Source organism: Astyanax mexicanus, chromosome 25 (assembly GCF_023375975.1).
Source record: "Astyanax mexicanus isolate ESR-SI-001 chromosome 25, AstMex3_surface, whole genome shotgun sequence".
NCBI classification, from domain to species: domain Eukaryota; kingdom Metazoa; phylum Chordata; class Actinopteri; order Characiformes; family Acestrorhamphidae; genus Astyanax; species Astyanax mexicanus.
The window spans coordinates 21,506,952-21,531,345 of record NC_064432.1 but is presented as its reverse complement, the minus strand read 5'-3'; the positions used below and the strand labels follow the sequence as shown (position 1 = coordinate 21,531,345).

The following is a 24,394-nucleotide window of genomic DNA, read 5'->3' as shown; positions in this document are numbered from 1 at the left end:
CCAGAGAAGCTGAAAAAAATATGATTCCTGAAACTAGACTTTAAAACCCACAGACTTTTATTTCATGTAGGACTTTTTTCTTATTTAAGCTGAAGCCCCAAAGCACTGTCAAACTCTACTAACAGTAAATATACTCTGCTGTTAATCAAATCAATTAAACTTGTGCTTAATGCAGACTTTACTGTATTTAAACATATCTGCAGGTATTTGTCCACTAATTAAATGATATTTGATTTTTAAGAACAGGTTTCAAACCCAAAATCTTCAGACATCTGAAACGTGTATTTCAAGACTTCAACTGTATTACATATACATTAAATCAAAACTACTAGTTTACTATTTTCACACTTTCCGCCTGCGTTGTTTAAATAGCAATGGTGCATGTGAATATATTTACATTGATGGTTGTGGTGGTCTTGAAATGAGGTGTGTTGAGGTAATTCTTTGTGTATTGCTATCTTGGCAATGGAAAACACAGGTGCTCCACTGACTGAATACAACCTAGACAGACATCAACAGTCAGAGGTATGAGCCCAACATACATGTACCCCTGCTTGTTACATGGACAAGCCGTGTATCGATGGACAAAATCTATTTTGAGCTAAAAAATATATGTCAGCTCAGAGTTAATTCAATAGTTTAGCGCTACACGATGGAGCTCTCACAATTAAGGATCTGACACACATTTTATTACTATTAAAGGTTGTGTGTCAGATTAATTTTAGGCCTACGTTAATCCATTTCGATTATAGTTTTACAGTAGTTGATTTTAAGTTTTACTGTACATGTCTGCACTGAGGTTTTAAAAATCGTATCGTTCATGAAGGCATGAAAAAGTCAAGAAAAAATCATGGAAATTTAATCTATGATTTTGGGTGCAAGGTGTACTTTTCCTGTCGTTACGATAGCAAGGACACACTGACACGCTCTAAATCAAGCTGCATGGTGCATGGTTAACGACTCCACAATGTGAAAAATATATGTATGATGGTGAGAATCAGACATTACACAAATTGAATAAAAAAAATTATCACAAGATCGCGCGCGGCACAGTGCCTCCCAGCAGTTTCCTCCCACAGTCCAAAAACATGGAAACCAGCTCTAAATTGATCTGGTGTATATGTGTAAGTGTGTGGTATGTATGTAAATGGATAAATGCTGTAGTGCCCGATGCAGTCCTCCAGGTGGACGGTTGTTTCCGGTTGAGAATACGCTGTGCGCTATTGGCTGCCGCTTCTCATCGGTGTGTGGATGAGTGTTGAGTATAAATGGTTGGGTGTAAAACGTGTAAATTGTAAAGCGTCCTTGGATTTCTAGAAAGGCAATATATATATACTGTAAATTGACCTTAACAGTGTGAATTTAACCCTATAGATTTTACAGTAAAACTGTGTACAGTATGACTGATTGGGAAGATCAGTAGGAGTGTATTTTTAGTCTCCAGTGCAGGTGGTTCTGTAGTGAATGAACTATAATAAGAAGTGAAGTATAATAGTCTGCTTATAATAGTCTGAACTCTTTGTTATTGTCCCTGTCGTTCCACAGTCTGAACACGGCTCTATTATCTTCCTCATATTTGGAATATGATGCACTCATATTGCAGCGTGCAGTATTGGAGGGTGTAGCCGGACTGGTCCGGCGGGTCTGGGCGAGGAAACGCTTGAACTATTTCTGGAACGTTCCTTTACAGTCGGCGAGCTGAGAAGCTGAGAACCTGAGCCAGGTGAGAGAAACAGTGAGCAGCTGGAGCTCGGAGGCGGGAACCCACATCAGAGATGGTACGTTTATTAAAATCCCACTTTTTTAATGGATGAAATGAGGGAATGATGAACAATGTGATGAATGTTATATTTGTGAACTTTGTGCTGGAGAAGAGCTAACTCTGAACCGCTGGATCAGGAGAACGGCTCAGTCAGACAGGAGTGGACTCGTCTGGCCCGCAGACGCTCCTCAGGAGATCAGATTAGATCAGGGATTATCGCTGAATCAGACGATGTTTGGGAGGGAATTTTACAGGGTTTACAGTTAAAAAGCTCTGAGTTTAGACTGTGTAGAGATCAGAGTGTGAGAGGAGTTTGATTCTGTTCTCATGAAGTTTTAGTACGACAATTTTTTTGTCAAAATCAAAAATTTAATTGTCAAATCAAAAATTTTAAATTTCAAGAGGACTGATTTGAGTTGACTCATTTTTGATTCAGTGGAAGGAAAAAAAAACATAAAATTTGCAACTAAAACCAGATAAATTACGCACTATTAGAATATTAATGTATTGAGCGGTTTGCTTTCTTTGACATTTTAATTTTGTTCTCAACATTTTATTGTTGGATCTCAAAAGTGAAAAAAATGTGTCTGTAAAAACAAATCTGCTGCAGAACTGGATGCTTGTTGTTAAAACAATGTCAATTCTTTAAAATGTAATTTTACCTTCTGATGTTAGCAGTAGTTTCAGGTCTTTACAGCAATAAAATTATACATAATTTAGTAGTGTGGAGCTACACACTGTTTTGCAGGTGGTGTTAATGTTCTGGCTGATTGTGTAGATCAGGGTGTGTTTTTTCTGAGGTTTAGCATCATTAGTCTGACCTGCAGTAACAGACCTGTTCTAAAGAGGAACTGGGAGCAGTGGGAGGAGGAAAGGGGACTGGATGAAGTGAGAGAACGAGGGAAAGAAAACAGACAGGGAGGAGGAGGAGGAGGAGGAATAACATGCAGGAGGAACCAGAGATAAGGTAACGAGGAGAGAGAGAGAGAGAGATCCGCCGGTAGAGGAGAGCTGAAGGTAATCATTAAAATCATAATTTGTTAAATAAAAACCAGGTAAAACTAGTTATGTTATATTATGTGATTTCTGTTAGCTATTTCTCACAGTTAAACCAGTGCAAACACTACGTTTACAGTATTAAACACTGTTTAAACATTTTTCATCATACTGAATATGAGATTTACAATTTTACAACTTTGTTTACAGTAGTGATGCACCGAAAGGAAGATTTATCGGCCAAAAGCTAAACTGATTAAAATGAAACAGTTTTTGACAGGTTTTCATTCATTTTACCACTTTTTGCCACTGCATAAACAAAATAGCCTAAATGTATTTTTAACTTTTAACTCTCAAAATAATAAACGCAATTAGATTGAGTCATCAAAACAATTGTTAGGTATTTTTAGTATTTTGTATGCATGTACTGTATTTTATTAATTGTATAACTAAGTGGCACAGCAGTCTAAGTGCGTTTTTACATCTAAGAGTCTGACTGATGTGTTTGTTACCTAAACCCAAGCTGTTTCGGTCTGGACCAAAGTGTCCAAGGCCCAGACCAAACAAGGTAGGTGGTTGGAGGTTTGATACTTGGTGATGCCACAGCCATACATCAGTGTCGGTGTCTTTTAGCTGATGTTACAGAATTAGCAGTTATTCTTCTCCTACAAGCATGTTGATCTCCAGTGGTGTTTAGTTAGTTGCAGTTTGAGATTTGTTTGAGACTTAGTCTGGAGTAATTCAACTGGCCTCAGATCTGCTGTGTCTGCTGTTATAATGGGGTTGTGATGGGATTGTGACGCAGTTGTGATAGGACTGACAGGGATGCGATGAGGATGTGATGGGGATGTAATGGGATTGTGACAGGGTTGTGACAGGGATATGATGGGTTGTTACAGGGATATGATGGGTTGTTACAGGGATATGATGGGTTGTTACAGGGATATGATGGGTTGTTACAGGGATATGATGGGTTGTGACAGGGATATGATGGGTTGTTACAGGGATATGACGGGTTGTGACAGGGATATGATGGGTTGTTACAGGGATATGATGGGTTGTTACAGGGATATGATGGGTTGTGACAGGGATATGATGGGGTGTTACAGGGATATGATGGGTTGTGACAGGGATATGATGGGTTGTGACAGGGATATGATGGGTTGTTACAGGGATATGATGGGTTGTGACAGGGATATGATGGGTTGTTACAGGGATATGATGGGTTGTTACAGGGATATGACAGGTTGTTACAGGGGATGTGACGGGGATGTGACGGGGTTGTGACGGGGATGTGACGAGGACGTGACGGGGTTGTGACGGGGATGTGACGGGGTTGTGAGGGGGTTGTGATGGGGATGTGACGAGGACGTGACGGGGTTGTGACGGGGATATGACTGGGATGTTACAGGGATATGACGGGTTGTTACAGGGATATGATGGGTTGTTACAGGGGTTGTGACGGGGACGTGACGGGGTTGTGTAGGGTACGTGACGGGGTTGTGAAGGGGATGTGACTGGGACGTGACGGAGTTGTGACGGGGTTGTGACGGGGATGCGACTGGGATGTGACGGGGATGTGACTGGGATGTGACGGGGTTGTGATGGGGTTGTGAGGGGGTTGTGACGGGGTTGTGACGGGGATGTGACGAGGACGTGACGGGGTTGTGACGGGGATGTGACGAGGACGTGACGGGGTTGTGACGGGGATATGACTGGGATGTGACGGGGTTGTGACGGGGATGTGATGGGGTTGTTGAATAGATCATTGTTCTGCTGAGTGAGGGGGAAGAGCTGGGATCAGTTACAGGATCACTAACAAAACCTTTGAAATACAGGGAATTTCCACTATAGGAGTGACTAATGGCTTTAGTTAGACACTCAGCAGATCCTGCTCTGAAGTCCGGGAGAGGAAATAAAGAACATTTATTATTGAATTCAGCGTGAATTATTACACACGGGGTAAGAAAGTGAGAGAGAGAGAGAGAGAGAGAGAGAAGGAGAGAGAGAGCGATACTATTTATGTTGATAATGTTTTCATTGATTAATTTCATTTAATATGTTCAGGTTTAATGTTTATGTGCTTTGGCAACATTGTTATTGAACCGTTGTTCCAATAAAGCAAACTTCAAATGAGATAGATAGAAGGATAGATAGACAGACAGAAAGAGAGAGATAGAGAGATAGATAGCAGTAGAGAGAGTTAGAGAGAGAGTGGAGGGGGGAGGAAATGGAGTGTGTGTGTCTGGAACAGCTGTTTATGTTTGTGTTGTTTGTGTTTGGGACTGAATATTGTTAATGCTTTTTAGGGAAATTATCTTATTTCCATCTTAGCACTGCACACAGCTATGCCAGTGTGTGTGTGTGTGTTTGCATACATATCAAAGTTATTTACATCAGTATACAGTTCTAACAGAAGTTACATCTGGCAGCTTATTATCAAAATCCTATTTTCCACCTTAATATTTAATATTATATATTAATATTAATATTAATATTTTATATTTAATTTTTATTTTCTATGGATCATATGTCCAAGTGTCACAGCGAACCGCACAACAGGGTGGATAATTTAAGTGAAAATTGGCATTTGATGCAAAAAAACCAAGTTTGATGTACCGTTGCAGTCGTGTTGAATTGTTCATGGCAACTGATCTTGTTCTCTTTCAAAGATATGTTTACATTTTCTAAACTTTCTAATATTTTAATTATCATGATCACATAACCACAACAGGGTGGATAGCTTGGGATATTTTTATAAAAATAGCTAAATAAATAATAGAATTTTCTAAACGAGCTACAAAAACATCACAAATCTTTAGAAATATATATATATATTAAAAAAATAAACCAATTAAAATAATAATTTATCTTAACTTTAAAGTGAAGGTGAAAATTATTACGTATATAAGGTTTTTGGGAGGAACGAAGATAATTGAGAGATTTAATGGAGGAAATGAACACAAGTGTAGCTCCATATTCCACATGTGTAATAGTGAGTTCATTCAGAGTAAATCTTAAAAAAAAAATATTTATGTAAAAAACACTGAGACACAATGTTATATTGTTTTTGACCCATATGTTCAGTAACTTTGTTCAGAGGTAAGAGTGTCTACCTGCAATTACATTTATGACATATTTCTTTCTCTGCTGTCATCATGGCTGTTTACTGTAGCTGTAATCAGTAACTGTGATCAGGTCTTTACACCAAACCTGCAGCCGCATCGTCTAGACTGTGGCGTCGGTTTCAGCTAACGTCTCTGGGGTTCAGATGACATGAATTGAAATGAAATGTGTTGTTCAAGCTGCTTTACTTTGTTTTGCTTTTTTTCTCATCTGTACTCTCAGGGAAATGGATAAAGTGTCACTTGCCTTCGCTTCGCCAAGACTGGATCCCTAAAATGGATTTTCCGTAGGACATTGAACTTCACCCCGGTTTGGAATTTTGGAACTGAGATTGGAACTTAATTGTTATTAATAATAAGGTACTTATTGGATGTCTAGAAGAAATCATAGCTCTGGAAGACAGCTGAACTTTGACGTCCACTGGGCCAGCATGCAGGATGACTTGCACGAGTGCCTGGAAATGGGTGGGGTCTCAAAGGGGGAGGGGCCAATGGAACCTTTTAAGCATTGGCAGGGGGGTGGGATTGTCAATAAAGGCTTCATGGGGTCAATGGACTTAACAGTTGAAGCAAACTGCAATAATGAGGACGACCTCAAGTGTAGCAACCATGAAGATTCTCAAAAAGACAGCAATTACACAAAGAGAGACAATAACCAATCGCAAAACGATGCCCACATCCTGCCCTATGATGGCAAAAGCCCTGACAAAGACATTAAAACAACGTCTAGCACTGATAACAGCACACACACTGCCAAAGAGAAGTCCAATGGTGACTGCAGGAGCGTGCTTTCACCCGAACAGCACAACGTCGAACTCGGCGTCGCCAAAAAGAAAAGCACGGCAGAACCTCGTAAAGCACACATATCCTTTAGAGCATCCAGTACATCCCAAAAAAACCCTGAACGCACTGCAGTACAAAGCACTGAAACCTGTAGCTCAAGCACGGACTCTTTAAATGCACTTTCAGGCTCTTTCAGGAAAGTTAATGTCACCGATTTTCGGCCTTCAGAGGGTTTCAGAGTTCACAGCTCTGAGCTGCAGCGAGGAGTCAAGATTCGAGATGCCCCTGAGGACGGGAGCGGGGGACCCCGCCGCAGCGCCGCTGAAGGCATGTGCTGCTGCTACCGGGCGATACGGTTAGCGTGCCTACGGTGCCTGGAGGAGACGTCTTATGTGGTTCCGGCCCTGGTGTTGATCATCATGTTCTGTGTGACCATCATTGTCGTCATTCCCGCCACCGGGAGGGTAAACATGCTCTTAATTCCTTCATTTATTAATTTTATTTTTTTAGCCAATTATATAGAATTTTATCATTGAAATGTTAAAAAATATATGTATGATGGTGAGAATCAGACATTACACAAATTGAAAAAAAAAATTATACACTACTATTTGTTGCCACACAACACCTATGCATCCATGCTCCATCCCCGGCCAAAAAAAGGCCCCAATAAAAAACGTTAAAAGGTCTCAGAACAAGATTGGTGGAGAAAGGTGGAGGGATACATGCTTTAAAGTGCTTGATGACAAAAAGCATCTTAAGGAAATATATTTCTTCAAATTAGCTACTTTATTATCTTTTCCTTAGGGACTATTTTTTGTTGCACAACCCCCTGCATTTATCACGTATCCCTCCACTACTTAATGATATGTGATTTTAAATAGATGTTTTAGAGACAAATCATCCCAGAACCAACTAACCACTGAAATATTCAGAGCCAATCATCAAAATGCGAGATTATTCAGATCTTATTCTGATCTTCCTCTGACTCCTCCTCTTCCTCCCTCTCTCAGAGTATCAGTGATCACGTGGGCGCGCTGGCGGTGGTGAGCGTGGTGCTGTGTCTGTGTGTGCCGCTGTTGTTCAGTCTACCCTGTCTGCCCGCTCTCCGGCGCTGTGAACTGATGCTTTCTCTCTCCATCTGGTTTGCTCTCTTCATCATTGCCATCGTCTTCATCTTCACTGGCGGAATAATCACCGCCTGGGAGCAGGTCAGTCTCAGCCATAACATTATGTCACCAAACAGCTGCGACCTCTATAGATACCATATAACCCACTAAGCAACACCTTAGCAACCAACAACTGTACTATAGCGACTTTTAGAAACAGCCTAGCAACAGCTATCAGCTACAGTGTGGAAAAACACATAAGCAGCCACTCAGCAACACCTTAGCAACCATTAAGCGATATTATAGAAACCACTTAGCAACACCTTAACAAATAAAAGATGCTCCATAGCAACTTTTACCAACAGCCTAGCAACGCATCTATTACTGGCTGATGTTCATTAAAGGAATCATTATGCAAAACACACATTTTGTGTGCTTTTGTATTTCCACTATAATCACTCCAAGCCCCCAAAAAATCCATTGATCCGTTTTCTGTGAATCACCTGAAAGAGTTAGGTTTCAGGAATCATTCTTGCCAGTTTTAGAATAAGACGTTTAAGGGCTCTATCACTTTTATGCCAAAAAGCATCTTTCTAATCTGCCATGGACAGTAGGTACAGATCCCTCTGTCAGAAGAAGTCTGCTGGCTAATCCTGCTGTGTACTGTCTGATAGATCTGATAGATCTGCCCTCTAGATCAGTTGAAGAAACACAATTTCGGTCATTTTGGCTAAGACTCTCAGACAGTACACAGCAGGATTAGCCAGCAGACTTCTTCTGACAGAGGAATCTGTACCTACTGTCTGTGGCAAGTCAGCAGATGAGGAAGATGCTTATTTGCATAAAAGTGACAGAGCCCTTAAACGGCTCATTCTGAAAGGGACTGTCAAGAATAGAGCTAATAAGATCTTTATCTTTATGTGAGAGTGATTTTGTGCAAAAAAAATCATGAACATGTTTTGTATATAAGTCTAAGTATAATATGTCCCCTTTAAAGATTTCCCTTTCTCTCTCTCTGTCTCTCTTCCTCAGGTGGCCTTCTTCCTCTTTCTCTCTCTATCCGTCTACACCATCCTGCCCCTCACTCTCTCCTGGGCTCTGATCTTTGGCATCGGGGCCAGTGTGTCCCACATAATCATCATCAGTGTGTACGTGTCCATCACCAGCCCCGGTACACGAGACCTGGCTGTGCAGGTAACACACACACACCCACACATAGACACACACACACACTCTCACACTCACACAGTCATGCGTGAATATACTGGAAGTTACAGATGTAAAATGAAAAGGGCAAATGCAAAACGATGCAAATGAACAACAGTCCAGCTGAACACAGATGTAAAACAGCACTCACACATAAACACACATGCAAAGTGACCCCGGCACACACACACACACACACACTAAAGTTCACACCCAAACTTACTTTATTCTTTATTATGTATAGCTCTATTATTAGCAGTGTACATATTATTTAATATATTGCCCCAATCTGATGACCTAAGGTTGTTCTAGAAGACTTTATTAACACAAAACATACATTAATAGAACAATAATCAAAATAGAATAATAGAATAATAACAATAAATAAATACACAAATAATTATAAATATTTGTTTTGAAAGTATTTTTCACATCTACAGTCTGACTAAACATCATCGTTAAAATTCTCCAGTGATAATAAATAAATACACAAAATATACTAATGATTAATAATTTGTAATACAAGTATTTTTCCTTATAAAATAATACATAATATATGTAATATATAATGGTTTCTAAGCCATTTGTAACATTTATAACACTTAATTATGTAAATAAATACATTCAATTATTTGATTGGCAGATCTATATCAATCTCTATTCTCTAAATATATTTTTAGGGGGAAAAAAACAAGAATTAATTATTACTATCTTTTATAATTGTATCATTATGTCTTTATATCATATTAATAATAATAATAATGTTAAAACATAATTATTTTATTACCTGAGTGCCTTTTACATTCTCACAGTTTTTTATTTTGATTTGATTTTGACTCTTACAAATCCATACATTTATTTTAGATTTTTGTTTATATTTCTTACTGTGTATATGTGTTATCAGTATGTGCGTGATGTTTTATTGTGATACCTTTAAAGTTAATAAATGAAGGACAGTTAAGAGCAGTAGACCTGGTGAGGGTGGTTCTGACTGAAGAGGAGTGTCTTAAGTTTGATTGACAGGTGAAGGATGTAACTGTGTCTCTGTGTCTCAGCTGGTGGCTAACACGGTGTTGTTGGTGTGTGTGAACTGTGTGGGCTTCTTCCACCTCTGGCTGACGGAGCACGGCCGCAGGAAGTCCACCAAGAGCCGAGAGACCTTCGGCTACAACCGCTCCAAACGAGCCAAGCAGAAACGGGACCAGGTACACACACACAAATAATTATGATGAATGAGATGATACACATCGACCAATGAGCTAATCTGTTCTCCCTATGCCCCGCCCCTTCCACAGGAGCACCTCCTGCTGTCTGTGCTGCCGCGCTACATCGCTATGGAGCTGAAAGGGGAGGTGGTGAAGAGGCTGTCGGAAGTGACCGGAACTGATAACACACCTAACTTCCACAGCTTATACATCAAACAGCACAGAGACGTCAGGTGACTGCTTACACACACACACATTTATATATACACACACAAACACAGGTCCAGTCCTCAGTGATGCCATAGCCATACATCAGTGACAGTAACAGAGGGGTCTCGAAATGAGGTGTGTTCAGTGACTGAAAGCAACCTAGATTGAAGTCAACAGTCAATGTTCATTGCTATCTTGGCAATGCAGGTGTGTCCAGTGCATGTACACTTTCAGCTTGTTACAAACACATCTACACGCCACAGTGCACAAACCCAAAGAGTGTTTAAACAACAATAAACAAAATACAAAATAAAATAACACTGCTGTTCCAGTAAATGACCTGCTGACCAAAAGTGCTGCACCATTAAAATAACAATCCGCTATCAAGTCAAAGCACACCTGGCACTTCAAAGGAATTGCACGTGACATGTCGATTTGTTTATTTCACATTACACCCAAAACACAACTATAATCAATTAAGAAAATTAGTACATGCTTTTTGCATGTTTCAAGCTATGCAAAGTGTACTTTTCTTGTCGTTATGATAGCAAAGACACTCTGACACAACCTAAATCAAGCTGCGCGGTGCAGGGTTGATGGCTCGCCTCTAGATCGTTAAAATAGGTCTTTCATTGTGGGCAGTGCTAGCTAGCACAGGCATCTGTCTGCTAACGTAACTAGCAGAATTAGCAGTTAGTGTTCTCCTTCAAGCATGTTAAGCTCAAGTGTTATATTGAAAGAATCTATTCTTCACCCCAGATTCAGCGAAGACATGTCTGGTATCTGACGTGTGCTTTTTAAGTTCACAACAGGAGCTGCGAGGCTAACATCGCTAACAATGCTAACAATTGTAAATACAGCTACACTTTATGACCAAATGCTGCATAAATGCTGCATTCAGCTACTTTACAGTAAATTGCTCCAATTGCTGCCGACACAGACATGCAAATGCACAAGCACAGCTTGTCTTATTCCTGTGGAAGATAAGTACTGCTAACAGAACAGGACTCTCTGAAGCAGATAAACAAACAAAACTATTGGCATCATGTGTAGAGGGCTATAAAACCTCTCAGTATTGAGCTGGGGAGCAATTGTAGATCTTTGTTTTCTGGAATTATGTTCCTCCATTCAATACGTTTTGGTGTTGTTGTGGCTAAATGCAATCAAATCCACACAGCAATGCTTTCCACAAAATCTGAAGAGTAGTGTGTGTGTTCTTCTCGGCAGCATTCTCTATGCAGACATTGTGGGCTTCACCAGTCTGGCCAGTACCTGCACTCCTGAGGAGCTTGTCGCCGTCCTCAACAAGCTGTTCGGCAAGTTTGACGATATCGCCAAGGTGAAGAATTTTTACAATTTTTAGTGTTTGGAACCATGTGCCTGTTGGAGATGTCTTGAGTGTTTAATTGTCTTTCTCTGTCTCTATCTCTCTGCAGGAGAACAAGTGTTTGAGGATAAAGATTCTGGGTGACTGCTACTACTGTGTATCTGGCCTTCCCGATCCCAGTGCTGACCATGCATGCAACTGTGTGCAGATGGGTCTGGACATGTGCACGGCTATAAAGTGAGCCACTAAAGTATATCTATAGTATGCTGTCTATAATTATTTGCCTATAAGGTGGACCTATAGGCATTAAGTTATGGTCATCTAGTTACGGTGCTTTCCTAAATACCTCTTTTGTTGTTTTTGGTTTTGTGTATCAGAACACTAACTAGATATTCCTCTCAAGAGTGCATCACTCAGCCCAGTACAGTGATTAACAGAACACTAACCAGAATCCCTTTTGAGAGTCCATTGCTCAGCTCAGTAAAGTGATAATCAGAACACTAACAAGATAACCCTTTTGAGAGGGTATTGCTCAGCCCAGTACAGTGATTAGCAGAACATTAACTAAATGCACCTCTCAAGAGTTCATCAATCATCCCAGTACAGTGATTATCAGAACACTAACTGAATTCCCCTTTTGAGAGTTCATCACTCAGCCTAATGCAGTAAGTATCAGAAAACTCAGCGTATAAACTGTGTGTTTTCTTTCAGTAAGCTCCGGGAGGCAACAGGAGTGGACATCAGTATGAGAGTGGGCGTGCACTCCGGAAATGTCCTTTGCGGAGTGATTGGCTCGCTGAAGTGGCAGTATGATGTGTGGTCAAATGACGTGACGCTAGCCAATCGCATGGAATCTGGAGGTCTGCCTGGGTGAGTTTGCTGTGTAATAATTATCCAGCTGTGGATCAATATATGAATACTCTTATTTTATCAATAATCAGATCTCTCTTTGCATATCAAATGAAATTTAATTTGAATAAAGTTCAAAAGAATGATGTTTTGCCTTGCAAAGATGTTATCAGAACTGTGTTGGGTTATGTCTTTGATATTTACTTTCAACTGAAGTTGACATGTCATTGCTCAGCAGGAATTTGAGTTATGAAAATTCTGAGTTATGAAATGCATTGCCTCCAGATGAGAACTATTTATAGCTAATCTGAGTTGTTTGAGGAAGTAAGACACTTTTTCTTGTGTAATAGTGACGGGAAGTTCAGTTAAATTCTATCAAAGAGATTATTATAAAGGTAATACAGATAAAAAACACATATTGCATCCAACAAGCACTTAAGCCTTTTCCATCTGTTATACAGCAGTAAAAACATAATAGCTCACAGGAAGCTCTGATCATGGATTCTATATAACTTTTTGTTAATTGGTCAGATGGAGGATTGTTTGATGAGTTAGTTGTTGGTGGGTCTATTGGTTGGATGGTTAATTGGTTGGATTGTTGGATTGGATTATAGAAAGTACTGATGGGTTGGTTGTTGAGTGGTTTGCTGTGTATTCTTGGCTTGGTTGATTAGTTGGTTAATTGTTGCTTGGTGTGTTGGTTGCATTAAACTAAGTCACCCTAAGTTTGTCAATAAAAACTTGGCAGATCAAATAGTGCTGATTGATTCTACACACTAACCTATTTGGTTGACTTTATTTGGTGGTTTGGTTGGTCAGTTGGTTGGTTGTCTGGTGCATTGAATGGTTGGTTAATTGATTGGTGGAGTTGATAGATGTAGAGTGTTGGTGGGTTGCTTTAAATGAGATCACACAATATTTATTTGCTAAAAACATGGTAGAACACAGAAAGTGCCAATGGATTCAGAATACTGATCTATATTTGGTTGACTGTTGGGAATGGTTGATTGGTTGGTTGGTGGTTGGGTTGGTGAGTTGATTGTTTGATTGGTTGCTTGATTGGTGGGTTGGCAGATTAATTGGTTGATTGTCAAAACACCCTGATAGATCACAGAATGCACTGATGGATTCCACACACAGATCTATGTTGATCTATGTTGATTGGTTGGTGGGTGGACTGATGGACTATTCGGAAGGTTGTTTAATGGGTTGCTTAATACTTTTCTGGGGTTTTGATTGCATGGTTGGTGGGTTTGTTGGTTGATTAATGTTTACATTAAATCTCCATACATATTTCTTCTTAGGAGGGTCCACATCACAGAAGAGACATATAAACACCTGCGTGGGACATTTAAAGTTGAGGAAGGAAACGGAGCCAGTCGGGATTCGGCTCTACAGGGAAGGAGAACCTTCCTCGTGATTGATCCTCTGAACATAACTGAGCACAAGACTAAGGTAAGCGTGAGCTGTAATTCACCGGCACGAGTTAAGCTGGTTTGAGGCTGGATTAGTTTTAGCTGGGGGGAGGTTCTGAGTTGTAAGTAATGAGTGAATAGAATTGTGTTTGTAATCACTTAATAGTCTCTGACAGAAGTAACTGAGATTGAATGGGCTCCTGTAATTGGTTGAATCCGAAGTTGTCTCAGAAAGAATAGTCTCATTAAATTTCTCTCTAGGCTAATAGACATGGTTATGTTACTGCTGCTGACTGTGCCGCCTTTCATAATGCATAACAACAGAGGGATTAACCAGGTTATGTCCTTACATTCCTGACTCTCTCTAAATCAAGGGCACTTGGCTAGCCCTCGTGCCCAAATGGTAAAATTACAGACAGTTTTCTATCCATATTTTTTATCCTGGTAATTGTTTGTCCAATAAAAAAGCATAAAAAAGTATATTTGTGGTCATCCCTTATAATAAATGCTAGAAACATTAAATGAGTATGTGTCCCAAAACTTGTGTTTATTTAGTGTAAATGCAATTTTTCTCAAGGTTCTAGCAAATGAGGCTTTTACTCCTACGTACCTTTTGATTTTGCTCTAAACAAAAATAGCAGTTGTGTAAGGAAGATAGAGACAGTCTATTGTTAACATTTAAACAATAGAAGAAGAAAAAGGACAGGTGTTCATGGCATGCTGGTGCACCACAATAGATCACAGTGCTGGTGATTCTGTATCTACTGTAACTGTAGATTAACCCTTATTTACAAACAGAAATGAAAAGAATCTGAGGGGAATCTTCTACACTCATTCTGAAATGTAAAAAACAGCAAAAATTCAGGTGTATGTGTGTATATGTGTGTGTGTGTGATAGGAACTCAAGAGTGGCAGTGGGCGTGAAAAGGGGCGGGCCTCTGTGAGGATGTCTCAGTATATGTTGAACTGGCACAGCGTCAAACCCTTCTCAGAGCTCAACCAACCAGAGGACCCGATCGCAGCCGCGCCTACTCAAACCAACAACACCATCCAATCACAGCTGGTCCTGGTCAGTACAATTATTTTCCCTAATACCTACTTTACTACCCTTGGACACATTCTAGATCAACAACCTGTTTAATTATCTGTTTATTATTTATCCTATTATTACAGGAGTCAGAACCCCACCTGGAGAACAGGTACAGCCAACACCACCATGCCCCGCCCCCTTTTACACTACACTGATATGTGCCTGACGTACTGACTAAGGGTGTAAGGGAAAATCGATAAATAAAAAAAAGTGTTGTGTTGCTATACTGGAGGGATTCTAATGATTAGTTTATATTGGTGTCAGAAGTGGTTCATTTATTGGTTCATTAGAAAGCAGTGTTAGATCCCACTGTTCTGATTGGTTAGAAAATGTACCTTTTTGTCACAAAAAAAATTAATTTGTCAGAAAATGCAAAAATCACATAGTATTGCAATATCACAGTATATTGTATCTTAACCCTTTATGAACCCGTCTCTCTCTCGCTCTGTCGCTCACTGTAGGCCCAGACAAGGATCACAATATGGATCAACACAGACGCTGGAACCTCTGGATGTTGCAGGGTGAGAACGAGAGAGAGAATGAAAGAGAGTGTGTGTGAGAGAGAGAAAGAGTGAGTGTGTGTGTGTGTGTGTGAGAGAGAGAAAGAGTGAGTGTGTGTGTGTGTGAGAGAGAGAGAATAATAGTGAATGGTTTTATTATAGATATTATTCTAGATACTGCTTTAATTACCTATTTTTCATTATACGCCTATTTCATTATATTTGCTTTGCTTATATATATTTTTGTTTTTTTAACGCATAACTTTTATTGTTACATATTATTTTAATTCACAACTTTTATTATATATTTTTTTACCGAGCCCTTTAGTTAGGTATTTTTATTTGACTGCTTTTATGTTTTTCTTTTTCTTTTATTTAACCTTGTTTAACTTGTTTCTTATCATTTACTTTTGAACTTACAGTTTTAATGCTGTCTTTTGTAACTAACTGCTTTTAATATATTATTTTATAATTGATATTGTTATGTTTTTTTTATATTCTTGTTTGTCAAAAAAATTAAATGAATGCTTTTTAGCATATTAACTGACCAATTGTCTTATATTACCTGTAACTTTACTAATATTTTATTATAAATTGTCTCACTGATTATTTTTATCATTTTTATTCTGTCAGGCCAAAAACGAAGAAGCTGAACTGGTTGACTTTATTATTCAATGATGTAAATGTGGAGAAACAGGTGGGACACCAGCTCTGTGCTGAATTATTTTATTTTATTTATTTCTCTAATTTTATTTTATTGCATAATATTAATTTTTTTTTGTTTTTTGTATGTTTTATTAAGTGCTGTGTGACATCAATGAAATCAAGGTAATTTATAAATAATAATTATGATAAAGAGTTATAGTAATGTCGTGTGTGTGTTGCAGTATCGTCTGAGAGAGGTGCACGGTATCCATCAGTCAGTGGCGTGTCTGGCGCTCATTTTCATCGCTGTGTTCGTCGTACAGATGCTGACTTCACAAAAGTGAGTTTAATTTGAATTACTTTCATTTGAATAAAGAAGAGCAGCAGGTTAGTTACTGATGCTGACCTTGTAACCATAGCAACCTATACACTTAAGCTTGTGATGTTCAGACAGGCAAATCCGATCGAATCACTCGTAAATATCAGATGTGATTTACCTGCAGTCTGAAAGGTACTGTGTCTCTCTCTGTAATTATAGGAATCTGGCTCTGGCAGTTTCATATGGAGCCACTTTTCCTGTGCAGCTTCTGATTCTCCTGGTGGTCAGCACAGAGTTCCTGAAGGTACCGTCTTCTGTCTGTATGTTTGTTTGTTGTGCATCACAGCTGTATTAATGTTTTTATTTTATTTATTTTTCCTACATTGTAAATGAAAAGTGAAGTGATTCAGACTATGAAGGAACACATAATGAATCATGTAGTAACTTAAAAGTGTTAAACAAACTAAAATACTCTGCGAAGAAGCATTTAGATGCTCCTACCTGGGGTGCTGTTAACTTGCGTTTGATTCTGAGGCTGGTAACTCTGTTTAACTTATCCTGTACAACAGAGGGAACTTTTGCTCTTCCTTTCCTGGGGCAGTCCTGATGAGTGCCAGTTTCACCATAATGTTTTTGATGGTCTTTGCCACTGACCTTCATTTCTTCATATTCTGTGCTTATGTGTTTTAGAAATGGAACTCTAAGATGCCAGGCCCTGTGCAGTGGGTATCATTGGTGTCGCAGGGCGTGGCCACCAGGGCGGCGCTCCGACTGCTGCTGGTCTTCACCTGCCTGCTCATTACTCTGCTTATGGCTATACTCAACATAGTGAGTTGAACTGTGATAATCAGTATAATTACTATGATAGTAGTATAATGCTGTACTTGACCAGTTTAGGGTGTGTTTAGGTGGTTTAGTTTTTTGGTGACTTTAGTTTGTGCCCATTCTCCTTTGTCTGTCTTGTGCTCCCTTTCTCCGTTTAAGGGCGTTTTTTCCAAACCGTGTCCCAATTCACTAGCCGGGGCAGTGGTAGTGTGTTGGACCGTGACCCTGACGACACGGGTTTGATCCCGCATGAGGAGCAGTGTGTTCATAATTTTTTTTTTCCTTTAATCTTGGGTTTACCTGCTTTGAATTCAACTGTTCTGCAATTGGGTTCAACAACCATCTGGGCTGGAGAGCTTCTAGTCTGTAGCACTCCATCCCATTACACTTCATTTTCCAAACTTTTTTAATGGCTTGGAAAATATCTGACCCGCGTCCAAACTTCGCGAATCGTGAACCCTGACATACAGTATTAACTCTGATATTTTTTATTGTTTATAAGTAGTAATAATAATAATAATAATAATAATAATAATAATCTTACTCAGTTTACACTGCCTGCCTTATCTCTTGTGTGTGATATTGCACAGCTAACATGTTTCATGTTTTTTTTTAATATAGGTATTTATTCCAGGCGATAACTGCCTAAACATCTCTGCCAACTCCACCTCCAACTCCACCATCAACTCCACCTCCAACTCCACCTCCAACTCCACCACCAACTCCACCGCCAACTCCACCACACTGGAGAACCTGAACCTTTATACAGTACCGGTAAGTATAGTAAAGTACACAGAAATAAAGTAAAAAAAAGCACACAAAGAGAAAAAATATCCTATACTACCCTGACATGCCAAAATGTCTTATGTTCATATGCCATATGTTTATTGCTCATGATCAAGTGTTACCTCAGGGAATGGTTTGGATTGGGAATTCACATACCTTAAAAGTTGTGAGGTGCTATCTTGTGAGTGTGGCTCATTAAACAATGGCCAACATGCTCATGGCAAGACAATTATAGTGACTGGCAATGTCAGGCTAGAATTGACCGTGTGACAATAGCTAACTCTGAAGCAACTCTGACCAACTCTGAACATAGCGCATCCAACAAGAGCCAAGATCTTGCGCAGCGGCCACTACAGGGCCTAAAATTACTTCCGTACTTACAATTACACTTGTAAGTGCACCTTCCTGCCACTCAAGGTTTCCACTGTTTGTCTTATCTTGTGTGTGTGTGTGTGTGTGTGTGCAGTATTACCTGTACTGCTGTTTACTGGCGATGCTGGGAGTGGTGGTGTTTGTCAGAGTGAATTTTGTGGTGAAGTTCTTCCTCCTCACTCTGGCTGTGGTGGTCTACCTCGCCCTCTTCCTGGAGGTTTACAGCATTCGCTCTGACTGCCTCGTACTGCAGCTGTACCCCAACTACAGCAGGTACCAGCACACACACGCACACACACACACGCACACACACACAAAGTCTACTTCACATTCTGCAACTGTAGAATCATCATGATAATAATAAAACAGGTAAGTTAAAAAACATCTGTTTTTTTATTAATTATTTGTATCCAGCAAAAATGAGTACACACATCACATTTCTACAAATATTTTATTCATTTTTTTTATCAGACAAAATTATAGAAAGGAATTTTGAGAAGTGCTGGTAACACAAATGAGTACACCCTACAGTGAACATGTCCCAAACTGTTCCCAATTGTGTCACTCTTTCATTAGAATTACAAGGTCTCAGGAGTGAATGGGAAGCAGGGCTGTTAAATTTGGTGTTTTGGGTTTAATTCTCTCATACTGGCTACTGGATATTCAACATGCCACCTCATGGCAAAGAACTCTCTGAGGATGTGAGAAACAAATTTGTTGCTCTCCAACTGTAAGTATGGCCTCAGCTATATGAAGATTGCTCATTCCCTAAAACTGAGATACAGCATGATGGCCAAGGTCATACAGCATAAATTACTGGAACCATGTATGGTATGGCTCCATGGTGTCTTTAGGGAGTGGAAGAGAATTCTGGAAGCAATCTGTAAAGCTCTGGTAACAGTGATAGATAATTATAGTGGTCACACAAAATATTGATACTTTGGGCACATTTTGGTCGTGTCCCCTATAAGGTGTTATTTTCAGAGCACAGTAAATCTATATTGTTATAAAAGTTTATTTTTATAAGTTTGTCCCATTAAAGGAATCTGGCAGGTGTCCTCACTTTTGTTGAACACTGTAGTTGAAATATTATACATAAATATACATAAATAATTGTATTCTTGTATATTTGGTATATTTAATATATTTATTTCTGTGTATTATTGGCTTAGAATAATTTAATTTAGTATATCTGATCTCTCTGTATCTCAGGCCTGGAGTTCTGAAGGAGCCGAAGGTGATGGCAGGAATCTGGCTCATTATTTTCTACCTGGTGTCTCTGATTCTTGCACGGCAGGTATGTGTGTGTGTGTGTGTGTGTGTGTGTGTGTGTGTGTGTGTGTGTGTGTGTGTGTGTGTAGCAACTGCGATTGTCTCTTTTTAGAACCTGCAAACTACTTATTTACTCCTGAACAACATTTACAGTCTCAACGAATACTGATTGTAAATAATTGTGTGTGTGTGTGTGTGTGTGTGTGTGTGTGTGTGTGTAGCAACTGCGATTGTCTCTTTTTAGAACCTGCAAACTACTTATTTACTCCTGAACAACATTTACAGTCTCAACGAATACTGATTGTAAATAATTGTGTGTGTGTGTGTGTGTGTGTGTGTGGTAGGATGAGCTGCGGTGTCGTGTGGAGTTTCTTCTAGAGAAGTGTTTTCAGAAAGAGCGTGACGAGATGGAGACGACAGAAAGCGTCAACAGACTCCTCCTTCAGAACCTGCTGCCTCTCCACGTCACCAACTTCTTCATCGGCAAAGACATTCCCAATCAGGTACTGTACTACAATATAATATAAACATTGTAAACTTTGGTGGCCACTTTCTAAAAAACCTATAACTTGATACATATGCAGCTGAACACTTTATTAAAAAAACACTTTTTGTTTCGTTTGTAGTGAAGTTGAATATTGTAGTAAGTATATTGTGTGTGTGTGTGTTTGTGTGTGTGTGTTCAGGACCTGTACAGCCAGTCGTGTAAGAGTGTGTGTGTGATGTTCGCCTCGGTGCCGGAGTTTAAGGATTTCTATTGTGAGTCAAATGTGAACGGAGATGGTCTGGAGTGTTTACGCTTTCTGAACGAGATCATCACAGACTTTGATGAGGTGAGATAAAGATCAGCAGATCAGCTGAACTGAGAAAACCTCCTTTACCTCAACTCACCTGATCTTCCTCTACAGGTCCTCAACAAGCCCAAGTTCAACATCATTGAGAAAATTAAAACCATCGGTACCACCTACATGGCTGCTGCTGGACTGACCAATCCCAACACAGGGGTGGAGCGAAAGGTAAGGCAGGACAGCCAATCAGATGTTCCAGACTGGAATTATTCAGTTTTGAGTGATTTATTGGTGGAGGTAGTAGTGTTGGCTAGTATAACAGTGTAACGGCTTGTTTACACTTTATTTGGAACACATAGCTTGTAAAGTTTACTGGCCACTTTATTAAAAACATATAGCTTGTAAAGTTTACTGGCCTCTTTATTAGAAACACCTAGATTGAACATTTTACTGGCCATTTTATTAGAAACACCTAGCTTTTGAATTTTTACTGGCCACTTTATTAGAAACCCATAGCCTGTAAAATTCCTGGCCACTTTCTTAGAAACACATAACTTGTTTACTTTACTAGCCACAATTGTGTTTTTTTTTTTTTTTTTGTGCAGGACAGTGAAGCGTGTGAAATTCACGTGCGCTGCATGGTGGACTTCGCCATAGCACTGATGGGCAGACTGGACTACATCAACCAGCATGCCTTCAACAACTTCAAACTCCGGATAGGTACCGTAACCTCAGTTAATTTAGATTAATTAATGAAATAAATAAAAAAATAACACTGACTAATCGCAGCCTCAACACTGGTTTGTGGGGGTGAAAGAAACTGGTCTACTTGGTCCCTTGATCCAATCCTATCGAGTTAGCTATTAGAGGGATAGAGATCTGTTAAATGTCTGAAATGGATAATTAATAAATATTTATTTTTGTTTTTTTCTAAATCCAGGAATAAACCACGGCCCTGTGATTGCTGGAGTGATCGGAGCGCACAAACCTCAGTATGATATCTGGGGGAACGCGGTGAACGTGGCCAGCAGGATGGACAGCACTGGAGTTCTAGACAAAATACAGGCATGGAAAAGATTATATTAGAAACACAGTGCAGGGGAAAATACAATAACACTGTAAATCACACTGAGTAATGTTTAAATCTCTCCTGCAGCTTTTGGAAATCTTACATATTCTGTAAAAAAATACTTGGTTTTATGTTTTAAATACAGTAGATAACAATTCTTTTTAGTAAGGGCCATTGATTTACAAAAGATTGCTTCTATAAATTTTCCTTTTCCCTTATTTCTTTGGAAAATCATCAAATAACAAAGAAAAAACATTTTACTGTAATATATCATGTGCTTATACATTAATTATCTGGTTTAACATCATTTTAACAAAAAGAGATCCTGTTCTTACGCTGATACATCACTGTCAAATATAGTTTATAACGGCAAGAAATAGGGGATGAAAAAACGTCTTTAAAAAAGTCATAGAGTGCATCCCAGTTCTGTATTAATACTGATAACTAATATTTCTGATGGTTTTGATAAGCTGTTATTGGTACAATTACGCAGTAAAAAATGTACTCAGGCGTACTTGAGTTCTGCAGCGAGAAAATGACCCGAAGCACACCCGCAAGTCCACCTCTGAATTTCTCAAACTAAACCAAAATTATATTGGGTAGATGAGATTTTTTTTGCTTTAATAAATGAAATTATCATTTAAAAACCTGTTTTTTATACTTACTCAGGTTATATTTGTTCTGAAAAAAAGTATGAAAAGTATGATAAAGACATCTGTAGAGGGCAAATACTTTTTAACAGTACTGTAGTTTACAGTAATCATTTTCTGGCACACCTGCTGCAAGAAAATAAGAGATTTTTATTTTGTATTTTGATTTTTATATTTTTTTAGAGGTTATAAATGTTCATTAACAGTGTTTATTATGTGCTTTCTCTTTCAGGTGACTGAGGAAACTGCACAGGTAGCCGAGAGTGTGGGCTTTAACGTGACCAAACGAGGGGTAGTCACCGTAAAGGGGAAAGGAGAACTCATCACTTACTTCATCGTTACTGAGCCACATAACTACACATGATCCAGAGCCTGACCTCAACATATGAACACTGATTTAACCCAGATTTAACCTGAAAAATATGGTCCTAAAACCACTGTATCAATAGTACTGTACCAGTCTTTATTCAGATTACTGCACTTTTTTGGGGTTTCCGTGAATTTGACGTTTGGTCTTCAGTTCATTAATGCTGCGTTTTGTTTACTTCATAAGCTGGATTTCAGTGCTAGAAATCAGAGGGACACCTGAGTTGAGGTCATTCCTGTTAAACATTACGATATTTCTACACTATTTCAAAACATTTCTGAAAAAAAAATGGTTTTACAATAATTTACCAGTAATTAATAACAAATTCAACCAAAACATGTCCTCCGTTTATGTCCTAGGTTAGCATTATTAGCATTGTTTCCAGTTAGCACTGTTAGCATTGTCTCAGGTTAGCATTGTTAGTGATACAAGTTAATATCAACACACTACACATCATTTTTGTGCATCCAACCCCCATGAAATCATGTGCTCAGACAGATGTTGGACAGAATTGTGTGAACGATTTAGTTAATGAGACAGTAATGCTGTATAATATACTGTATAAAAATATTTATTTTAGTACAGTTAATGCTTCCATCTTGGATTATGAACCAAGAATTTGGGGAGGTTCTGACGATTTTCCGTGGAGAAAATCAGATTTGTGGAAAATTACAGTTAAAAATTCTCACTTGAACTTGGAAACTCTGACGCCTGTGTTGAAATGAAGCATCAACTATGGTTTTTCATCCGTTATATAAGTGAAAGAAGAATGAGAGTTCTATTTATCAGGTCTTGCTTGTTTACTTTTTGTACACACTCTGTGCCTCAACCTGTGTTCTCTCAATATCTGTATAAAGAAGTGAATTTTAGAATATCTAATTTATTGTCTGTTTTCATAACTGCCTACATGTAAAATATTTATTTATTAAACATTATTTTGTGATCATTTTGTGTGTGTAAAGTCTATATACATTCACTGACAAAAAAACTCACCAAGAACCACATTCCACTGCATTCCTCGCAAACCCTTGCTGTGTGTGGACCAGCATTGTCCTGCTGACAAGTGCACTGAGGAAGCCCTGCCGCTGACAGTCCTGCACAGATTGCTGCACTTCAGCAAATAGACAAGCTGTGTGTGTGCATTTGCACATCTGTGCCAGAAAAAGAGGAACTATATTAACATTCTGACCCCATTCAATGTTTAAAGTTTCGGAAAAAATGGTTGACATTAGTTTTTTGATTTATATTTATTGTCTTTTCTTAATTTGATGAAGACAATACAGAAAAAATAAATTTTATCAAATGTTTTCATTTCAATATCTGTTTTAGTAAGGCTGATTTATTGGCATAAAACATACAAAATATAAATGTATGACATTCAGTTTTATAATCTTTCTCTAAATGTAACTTCACTTTAGGCCCTGACCTAACAACACAATGCTTATAATACTTATATAATACTAATATAACATTATAATAATGTCAGAACCGCTGATAATTCATTAAATAAACATAATGTAACTAGCAAATAAACATTGCTAACAAGTTTATTTAAATGTAATTATAATAATTTTACATTTAAATTGCTGGGATCATACTGATCCAGAGAATAAGGGGTGTTACTAAATTTGAGGACAGTAGGAGGGTTAAAGATTTTTACTGTACTGGATCCAAAACTGAGGTGAAACATCCAGTAGATAGATTTGAATTTATGGATCAGATAT

General features: G+C 38.8%; 1 protein-coding gene across 2 annotated transcripts; it reads left to right on the top strand.

The window, feature by feature from the left end:
• Positions 1-877: 877 nt before the first annotated feature.
• LOC103031621 (adenylate cyclase type 4) lies at positions 878-23,616 on the top strand. Of its 2 annotated transcripts, none has more exons than XM_007230268.4 (26): positions 878-1,778; positions 6,107-7,130; positions 7,680-7,877; positions 8,808-8,969; positions 10,037-10,186; positions 10,277-10,419; positions 11,624-11,735; positions 11,833-11,960; positions 12,435-12,593; positions 13,877-14,027; positions 14,886-15,056; positions 15,161-15,186; positions 15,539-15,598; positions 16,211-16,274; positions 16,465-16,562; positions 16,761-16,845; positions 17,232-17,369; positions 17,988-18,140; positions 18,619-18,797; positions 19,737-19,821; positions 20,141-20,299; positions 20,483-20,629; positions 20,705-20,812; positions 21,190-21,304; positions 21,525-21,649; positions 22,536-23,616. In XM_007230268.4, the coding sequence occupies exons 2-26, from the start codon at positions 6,255-6,257 to the stop codon at positions 22,665-22,667; spliced, it is 3,924 nt and encodes a 1,307-aa protein (XP_007230330.3). In that variant the 5' UTR covers positions 878-1,778; positions 6,107-6,254; the 3' UTR covers positions 22,668-23,616. The 2 variants fall into 2 exon arrangements, with proteins under 2 accessions (XP_007230330.3, XP_022537758.2); XM_022682037.2 differs by lacking the exon at positions 878-1,778 and adding an exon at positions 2,275-2,779.
• Positions 23,617-24,394: the final 778 nt, after the last annotated feature.